Raw genomic sequence first — 9869 nt, forward strand, 5'->3', positions numbered from 1 at the left:
ATGCTTTTTAATTAACAATAATTTTCCTTTTACATGTTAACTTTTTTTGTTAATAAACATGCATATGCATTTAGTTATTATTTAGAGAAAATGCGGTGTTATTAAAAGTAAAATCGGTGTTATGTAGGACCTAACGAATTAGATTTTTTTCTATGCTACGGATATATGTACGGATATATAGTACATCCTTTCAAAAAAAGGAAAAAAGATGAAGACTAAAAAATTATATAAAAAAGAAAAAAGCAAAAATCCCTAACGAACACGGTGTCCATAACATGCAGTATAACCTATGAAGCACCGACACTTCAAAATTCTTGACGTCTCGTGTCCAACACTTTCTGATACTCATCGACACTCTGACACTTCCCGACACTTTAATACTCGTTGCAAAGATTCAAAAAGGTTCAAATGTTACGTTGCGTTACAGTTTGAGTTCCAACTATTAGATTCGTTCGATTACGATTATTATTTTATTGAGTTTAATATAAATATTTAGGATATCTTATGTTTCTTTGAAAATTGATGAGTATTATAAGTTTAATTTTATTTTTTTGTTAAATTATTGAATATTAAATATAATATACACTATATAAATTATAAATATTATATAATATCAAAATGTGTCTTAACGTGTCGAAATTTAATATTTTTTAGAATTAACGTGTCGAAGTGTCGTGTCGTATTCCGTACCCCTTGTTGAGTAGAACTACAATCCTCAATTATATATATAATTTGTATTTTGTAAGTGGAAAGTACAATGTACCCATTCGGAATTCAATAAAAATACCAAGGGCAAAATCGTCAAAAATCAGGTCGAAACAGGAAAAAAGTTTGGTGTCTCCCAACAATAACATCACCATCTTGGGAAAAATTTCCATTTCGATTTCCCTTTTTCTTCACTTTCTTTTTCATTTCCTTTCCTTTTTCTTTCTCTTAAATTCTCCCATTTTCTCTCTTCGCTCTCTCACCTGATGGCTCCAAGTGTAAGAGACCTGCAGCTCACTTCCCTCGCCGGCGGCGATGAATCCGATGACCTCGAGGACGTGCGGCTATTGGACTCCTACGACAGAATTGACGACGGGATAAGGCGAATTCAGGTGAGAGTCTCCGGCATGACCTGCGCCGCTTGCTCTAACTCCGTCGAATCAGCTCTGAAAGCCGTCGACGGCGTTCTCAGCGCTTCCGTCGCCCTGCTCCAGAACAAAGCCGACGTCGTTTTCAACCCTGCTCTGCTCAAGGTTAACTTGTTTGGAGTGTTTGATTGTGTAGCTAACTAAGTTTTAATTAGTTATTTACTTATTGTAATTATTATTTTTACTATTTTGTTATTTGCTTTTTTTTCTTTCCTTTTTTTAAACTTGAATCGGTTAAGTGGTTTTTGGTTAATCATGGTGGTGAGTTTAATGTGTTTCATTGGTTTGTGCTAGGATCCGGATCGTCTCATGTAAAAATTTGCTGGTTGTGTCAGATATCGTTAACCACTTTTGCTTGTTGAAATTTATTGCTTTGTTGGTTTAAATAAGGTTAATTAAAGTTTGCTTTGGACATTTATTGCTCTCGCTTGCTGATAATTTGCAATCAAGTGGACATTTGTTCATTGTAAGTTAAGCATGTAAGGAACGATAACTTTTCTCTGGCAAACACTCTCCATTTCATCTCTTACTGTTCTTAGTTATTACGATTTTTTTTTTCTTTTTGTAAATTATGAGCGTGGTGGATTTTTTATGGTGGTTGTACCCGTGTTTTTTTTTCTTAGTTTTGATCTGCTCCCTCATTTTGGTGGCGTTCCTTTTTATATTTTGGATATAATTTCACGGTTATTTTTGGGCCTAAGCTACAGGTTATCCCTATGTGCGTTTTTCTGTTAAAATGTTGACTAAGGTTGATGTGAAGCTTCTTCTCTCACTCTCGTGATGACTCATCATAAAATTCAACTGATTGTGTCTTCCTCTCTTCAACTCAATATCTGTGTGGATATTATTGCTTTTTTTGCAGTTTACTAGAAAAACTCTTTTGCTTAGTTATCATAATTCTGGTCAGTAAGACAGGATTCCTTCAACCATCCGGCTCTGCTACTATTGAAGAATAATATCTTTCTTGAATGGCGGTTTTTTGTTAGGCAGATGAATACTACGGGCTGAAAAGCTGGTCCTTATGTCCTATATTAATTGAATAAAAACAAATTAAGTCTTTCTTCGGTGATTTGTATGAATAAGTGAAGCTTGTATTCAATAGATATTGAATTATGTTTTGAAACTTGTCGTATTCTAGGATGAAGACATTAAAAATGCAATTGAAGATGCAGGGTTTGAAGCAGAAATATTACCTGAATCCAGTACACTTGGAAAGATGCCACATGGAAACCTGGTGGGACAGTTCAGAATTGGAGGCATGACATGTGCAGCCTGTGTAGATTCTGTTGAAGGTATTTTGAGAAATCTTCCTGGGGTCAAAAGGGCTGTGGTAGCTTTGGCTACTTCGTTAGGTGAAGTTGAATATGATCCCAGTGTAATCAGTAAAGATGATATAGTCAATGCAATTGAAGATTCTGGTTTTGAAGCTTCATTTGAACAGAGCAGTGAGCAGGATAAAATAATTTTAGAGGTTGTTGGTGTGTACAGTCTGATTGATGCACAAGTTTTAGAAGGCATTCTAAGCAGCATGAAAGGAGTAAGGCAGTTTCATTTTGACCAGATATCAGGTGAATTGGATGTTCTGTTTGATCCTGAAGTTCTCAGTTCTAGATCCTTAGTTGATGGGATCCATGGGGGAAGCAATGGAAAGTTTAAACTGCATGTTAGAAGCCCTTATACAAGGATGGCTTCTAAAGTTGAAGAGACCTCAACTATGTTTCGGCTCTTTATCTCCAGCCTGTTTCTTAGTGTGAGCATTTCTTTAATCTCAATTTTTATAACAATCATATAGTTTCATTGTATTTCCTTTTCTTTCTATATTTGTATTCCTTTCCATCTAATCTTGATCTCTATCGATATGCAAAATCACATGACAAAATTCTTGTTAGATGATGTACTGACACTGATGATCAGCTACTCATTATATGCATAAAGTTTTAAACAGTGTGCTCTCTCTAAAAAACATCCACACAGATATACTAGGAGTAAATTTACTTGTCTATTCTTAGAAAAATATTCTCAGAAGAATCACATTTGAAGGATGAGTAGAGCTGTATAGGAGAATTGGGGGTTTCGGATAGAAATCATCTAGTTGCTGCAGTATTATCAAACTTAGGCATTTTCCTTCATGGGGGATTAATCCATGCATTCATTTCATATAAAGGAAGAAATGCTATTTCATGATGTCATCTTCTCTTTTCTTCATGAAAATATATATACAGAAGCAGCACGAGATTTGATGTTGTTGCCGAAACAAATAATTGTCATATTCAAAATTTGAGAGTCTGTTAATGTGTTAACATCCCATATGGTTTTAGGTTCTTGTTTGATCTTTTGAAATTATTCTTGTTTGATGCATGTATCAGATTCCTCTCTTCTTCATGCGAGTAGTTTGTCCTCATATACCATTAATGTATTCCTTGTTAATTTGGCGATGTGGCCCTTTCCTCATGGGTGATTGGTTGAAATGGGCATTGGTGAGTCTCATCCAATTTGTGGTTGGGAAGCGCTTCTATGTTGCAGCTGGCAGAGCTCTTAGAAATGGTTCAACAAACATGGATGTCCTGGTTGCTGTGGGAACAACTGCCTCTTATGTCTATTCTGTTTGTGCTCTTCTATATGGTGCTATTACTGGATTTTGGTCCCCAACATACTTTGAAACAAGTGCTATGCTCATAACATTTGTATTGTTGGGCAAGTATTTGGAATGCCTTGCTAAGGGAAAGACTTCCGATGCCATCAAGAAATTAGTAGAACTTACTCCTGCAACAGCATTATTAGTTGTCAAAGATAAAGGTGGATATCACTTTCATTTTATGTGCCTTGTTTTCATAATATAAAGGAGATGAATCATCTTTGGCTTTGATTATCTTATATTTAAGTTTAAAGCTCATTGATGAAGGTTACGTCATTTGTCATGTCCTGGATTTCTTCAATTCATTGAAGACAATAACTAAAATTATAATGATTTACTAGGTGGTAGATCTATTGAAGAAAGGGAAATTGATTCTTTGCTTATTCAACCTGGTGACACGTTAAAAGTTGTTCCTGGTACAAAGATTCCTGCTGATGGTATTGTTACTTGGGGCTCAAGTTATGTAAATGAGAGCATGGTAACTGGTGAATCTGTACCTATTTTGAAGGAAGTAAATGCTTCCGTTATTGGAGGTACAATAAATTTTCATGGCGTCCTTCACATTCAAGCTACCAAAGTAGGATCTGATACAGTTTTGAGTCAGATAATTAGTTTGGTTGAGACAGCCCAGATGTCCAAAGCTCCCATTCAGAAGTTTGCTGATTATGTAAGTATTTTTGTTATGGTTGTGTTTGACCATCACCTAGGGAGACCTTTATGTTCTACTGGACTTACTTTCATGGTGTATGTTTTTTTGCATAGAATAAATTTGCATGCTATTTTTGTGGTAAAGAAAGTATTAGCTTGTGAAACAGTTATGCAGTTCACTACAATGTTTCATGTTTTGATAGAACCTGGCACTTGACAATTACATATGTTCATTTATTTTATTTTAAATATTACAATTTTTGTTATTGTCAATATCAATTGTTGTTAAGTTAGATTTGCCTTGCCCAGATAGAACGTGACATATATTATGACAATATAAAGGGTGGGATGATAATAATTGGTTTGTGATGGACGGATGGTATTTCTACCGTGGTTGTTACTCTTTATATATTTTGTTAGGCTAAACTATGGAATTTAGCATACCTCAGCTAACAAAAGTTACATCAAGTAGCAAGGAGTCAGCATTTGTTAGTTCCTTGACTGCTTTTCTGGAAAATCTGATTAAGCTTAGAGTTGGGGTGATCTTTGAAGGCTCTCCTTTGATCGCTGAAAAATGGGGTATTAAGGAATCCACTTATTCCAATTTTTGGCTTTCTTCCTTAATGAATGGGCTGTTTTCTGTTTGCTCATAATTTTCTAAAAGTAATCATTTTTTATTGATTTTATAACATTGAGTAGTTGATTGGTCCATATATGATTGAAGAAATATTAGATATGAACTCAGGTGCCGTTGTCTTGGCTTGCAGGTAGCAAGCATATTTGTTCCTACTGTTGTTTCTTTGGCATTATTGACACTACTGGGTTGGTAAGATCACCTTAATTGGTTTTGGCATATTGATAGAAGTTGATTTCTAGTGTGATTGGAATTCTTATTCCTACTTTTCTCTTAAAGTTTGGGCTTATTATCTGTAGGTATATTGCTGGCTCTATTGGAGCTTACCCAGAAGAGTGGCTGCCAGAGAATGGAAATCACTTTGTTTTTGCCCTAATGTTCTCAATATCTGTAGTTGTGATTGCATGTCCCTGTGCACTTGGCTTGGCAACACCAACAGCTGTCATGGTGGCTACAGGGGTTGGGGCTAACAATGGAGTGTTAATTAAAGGAGGAGATGCCTTGGAAAGGGCTCAGATGGTGAAGTATGTAATATTTGATAAAACAGGTACTCTAACTCAGGGAAAAGCCACTGTAACTACTGCCAAGGTATTCACAGAAATGGATCGCGGAGAATTTCTTAAGTTGGTGGCTTCTGCTGAGGTGAATTCCAATTTCTTGATGATTGTTACTTGTTCTTATTGTCTGTTTATAATATTGTCACATATCTGGTTCAGAGCTTACATAGAGGTGAAGGTATTTATATGGGATATTTTCTGCATTTCCTCTCCCCTTCTTTTCACAAACAGCTTAACTTCTTGAATAGTGTTGCGGTGTGCTGTCATGGCATGAGGAACAAGATTAGAGTAGATTTATAGTTTCTTAGATGTTTGATTGTAAGAAAATTTCATCGTTGTATTTCATGTTTGTGAGGCCTGTTAGAGGAACCAATTATAACTTGTTTTATTTCATTTTGTTTTTATGATTCAGGCTAGTAGTGAACACCCACTGGGAAAAGCGATATTAGCATATGCACGCCATTTTCATTTCTTTGATGACTCTTCTGCTACTACTGATGCCCAGAATGATGTGAAGTCTGGGTGGCTTTTTGATGTCTCAGACTTCTCTTCTCTTCCAGGAAGAGGTGTCCAATGCTTTATAGATGGGAAGCGTATTTTGGTAGTGTCTTTTTACTATTGTAACATAGCTGTCTTGATCTCTAAATACTGTCGAATTTACTTCAAAGTTTCCAAAGAGTTTCTTATCAGAGGCAGTATGTCTTCAACAGGTTGGTAACAGGAAGCTGATGGTGGAAAGTGGCATAGATATTTCAACCGAAGTGGAAAATTGCGTGGTAGAACTTGAAGAAAGTGCAAAGACAGGGATACTGGTAGCATACGATGATATATTAATTGGAGTCTTAGGGGTTGCGGACCCACTAAAGAGAGAAGCTTCTGTAGTTATAGAGGGCCTTCAGAAAATGGGTGTCATACCTGTTATTGTTACAGGAGATAATTGGAGAACAGCTCGTGCCGTTGCCAAGGAGGTCTGTATATATTTGTAGTATGTTTTATTTATTTTTGCTACTAATGGTATGATTTTTAAGTAATCATTAATTGCCAGTTTCTTGAGCTCTATATTGTGAATCATATAACTAACGGACTATCTGTTTAAAGCAAAATCAGTACTTACGTATAGCCAAGTTGCAACATAAATTTTATGAAATAGAAATTGAATTTGTTGTCAAACTTGGGATAACAAGCATATCGTGTGACAGGTTGGCATCCAAGATGTTAGGGCGGAGGTTATGCCTGCTGGAAAGGCTGACGTTGTTAGGTCATTCCAAAAAGATGGAAGCATAGTTGCAATGGTGGGTGATGGTATCAATGATTCTCCTGCATTAGCTGCTGCTGACGTTGGTATGGCAATTGGGGCTGGCACTGATATTGCCATAGAAGCTGCTGACTACGTGTTGATGAGAAATAACTTGGAAGATGTGATCACAGCCATCGATCTTTCCAGGAAGACCTTTTCTCGTATTCGATTGAATTACGTATTCGCTATGGCTTACAACATTGTGGCTATACCAGTTGCTGCCGGGGTTTTATATCCTTCACTGGGGATCAAGCTGCCTCCATGGGTTGCTGGTGCGTGCATGGCTCTCTCTTCTGTAAGTGTTGTATGCTCTTCTTTGCTTCTTAGGAGATATAGAAGACCCAGACTCACTACAATACTTGAAATAGTTGTAGAATAACAAGAAAGGAATATGAATAATTATTGGTTTTAGATTCTGCCGGTATAAATGACTTTGACAGGAACTTGCAATTTCAGTTTTGTGCTTGTTCCTTCAGTTCCTGCACTCCTAGGGGGTGCTAATGTAATTGTAACGGCCCATTAATTTGTAAATGTACTTTGATTGTAATTGGTGTAGCACTCTCTCCCTTCCACATGTACATATTCACCCATAAATGTTTACGCGTAACTCAAGAATTAGGTACGAGGTGGGGAACGGAAAGGAATAATGGGAAGACAAACACACAATTCTTGACAAATAACAACTCTTCAAGTTGGTGGTAACACAAAATGTCACGGGCGACATAGTTTCAAGGAGTTGATGAGATTCACTTTAAGAAGGGGATATTTGAAGTACGTTTTGATTTGTGCAAATGACTTTCTTAACGAGAGTGGAGTAATATGATACCAACCATACCATCACGTTTCCCACCGGGCCTAAAAATATTTAGCCTGATTTTCCACACTGATCACATTTGAGGAAGGATTACTTGTTAAAAATTAGTGTAGTACCGTTAACATAACTAGCCGTAACTTGTAGCCTATCTCACAGGAATAAGCCTTGCTGTTATAAAATCCTAACCTATTGCTCGCAAGTAGGGTAGGAATAGACTATCTATTTTACGGTCTAATTTAATTTTAATTTATGTTTTCCTAGTTTATTTACTAATAAACTAGCCTAGTCTTTTTTAAAAGACTTATTTTGTCGTATTAAGTTAGTTTTATTTTATTTTATTGAGATATATAATTAAAAGTTTATAACACTTGCCTAACTTATTAATTGTATATCAATATAATCTATTTGTTCTTGGTCTGAGACTCTCAGTAGCGAATCTGTCACGTATTCCTATCATTACTATGATATAAAAGTATCAATAGGTTAAGCGGCCTATCAGGGCCTACAATCCGACCTACATCAGGTGAGTATGGACTATTATATTTAGTAAAATAAAATAAATTTAGACCTTAAAAAAAGTCAGTTTAGAAAATAGGTCAAAGACCTACTTTTACAAAGCTTGGCATATAAACTTACAGATTGACTTATATCATATTATTTATTTTATTAAAATAAATTAAAAATAAATATTTCAATAAATTTAATTAATAAAATATTATAATTTCATTTTTCTTCTTCTAATTCTTTATTGATATTGAAAGCTTAATAGGTAAATAAGCTCAGGCTAGACCTTTTGATTTTTTTTAATATAGGCCAAATAAGATATATAATTTAGCTTACACTAAACTTAATAAGTCAGATATGTTCAAAATATTTATCATCGATTTGACCTATTTAGACCAAAACTTAATCCAACTCAGCCTATTTACATCTCTATCGTGATAAATTGTCCAAACATCAAAAGGCACCAAATATGCTTTTTTTTTTTTTTTTTTTAATACACCAAATACGCTTCTTTACCATACCTAATCAATGCAAATTAGGACCACATTTTCATGTCGGTACAAATCCATAGACTTTGTCCTCATGTATGCAACTTCTCCCATTTGCATACTTCGTCTTATTCATCCCTAGTCCAGGAGAATATGTGAAAGAGTTTTCATCAATGATCTTCTACCACCATCAAGAAGATCCAGAAGCAACATCTGAAATTGTCCAAACATCCCTCAAGTCTCACTGATCGAACACTTGATAGATTTAAAGGACGCTATATAATAGGATAACAGATAACATCCCTTGACATTTAAACTAGTCACTTATTTGAGATTGTTGTTTTTACAAGCTGTAGGACTGGCTAGGTGGATCCACAACAATAGAAATGTCAAATGGTTAAAAAACGCATGATGACAGCTATCATCATCATGAATATTTTGTTGTAAGAAATGATTCAAAGTTTGAAAATATGTATCCTTGACCAGATCAGAAAGTATTTGGAAGCATAATCATAAGTGGTTAACCCCTCCCTCGTTGCACCGAAAAATCTTAAAAAGCTTGCTGGTTTGAAGTTGTCGTAAGTGGTGGGGGCATTGGAAGAACTAGAAAAGAGTATTGTTTCTTACAAATTTTTTTAGTGTATATCACTTCATATCAATAAGAGATGGTAGAATCAGATTCGGAATATGTTTACATAAATTTTGGCTGAATAAATAAATCTTGATGGACCTAACTGCAATTAAATGATAAAAATTGTATGGGGCAGGTTATATTTATAAACTTTTTTGTTTACAAATTCTTACAAACTACACTATGTTCTCCCGGGAGAACACTAATTTGTAAAAAAAATTCAAAAAAATTTGTAAACGGATCAATTCCCAAAATGTATACATATGAAATAATGCATATGCAACTATGTGTACTTAGCATTATTCTTTTTTTTTTTTGTTGGTACAATACTTAGCATTATTCAACTCAAGAATTAAGCTTGATGGTTTGAGGTTGTCATAAGTCAGAACTCTTAAACATGGATTTCCTGTCGGTATATTGATCAAAGTAATCCCATGACCGAGTCAAAAAAAATAAAAAAAGAGAGAGGATAAAATTCAGTGAAAACAAACCAAGCTAGGTCCTACATATCTCCTTCAACCAACATTA

The 9869-nt window shown here is 35.1% G+C and overlaps 1 protein-coding gene across 2 annotated transcripts; it reads left to right on the forward strand.

Annotated features, from left to right (window-relative positions):
- Positions 1 to 886: 886 nt before the first annotated feature.
- LOC133311616 (copper-transporting ATPase RAN1-like) lies at positions 887 to 7485 on the forward strand. Of its 2 annotated transcripts, none has more exons than XM_061512686.1 (9): positions 887 to 1238; positions 2272 to 2883; positions 3500 to 3929; positions 4110 to 4435; positions 5184 to 5242; positions 5350 to 5692; positions 6020 to 6208; positions 6318 to 6575; positions 6807 to 7485. In XM_061512686.1, the coding sequence occupies exons 1-9, from the start codon at positions 972 to 974 to the stop codon at positions 7281 to 7283; spliced, it is 2961 nt and encodes a 986-aa protein (XP_061368670.1). In that variant the 5' UTR covers positions 887 to 971; the 3' UTR covers positions 7284 to 7485. The 2 variants fall into 2 exon arrangements, with proteins under 2 accessions (XP_061368670.1, XP_061368671.1); XM_061512687.1 differs by having other exon boundaries at positions 1123 to 1238; positions 2306 to 2883.
- The last annotated feature ends 2384 nt before the right edge of the window (positions 7486 to 9869 follow it).

Source organism: Gastrolobium bilobum, unplaced genomic scaffold (assembly GCF_033153095.1).
Source record: "Gastrolobium bilobum isolate Gb01-03AN ecotype WA unplaced genomic scaffold, APGP_CSIRO_Gbil_v1 utg1842, whole genome shotgun sequence".
NCBI lineage: Eukaryota > Viridiplantae > Streptophyta > Magnoliopsida > Fabales > Fabaceae > Gastrolobium > Gastrolobium bilobum.

Excerpts from the sequence above, each read along its gene's own strand:
- LOC133311616 (XM_061512686.1), top strand. The coding sequence starts at position 972 with ATGGCTCCAAGTGTAAGAGACCTGCAGCTCACTTCCCTCGCCGGCGGC. Across the intron at positions 1,239-2,271 it reads TCAACCCTGCTCTGCTCAAG|GATGAAGACATTAAAAATGC; the intron begins GTTAACTTGTTT and ends GTCGTATTCTAG. Across the intron at positions 3,930-4,109 it reads ATTAGTTGTCAAAGATAAAG|GTGGTAGATCTATTGAAGAA; the intron begins GTGGATATCACT and ends ATGATTTACTAG.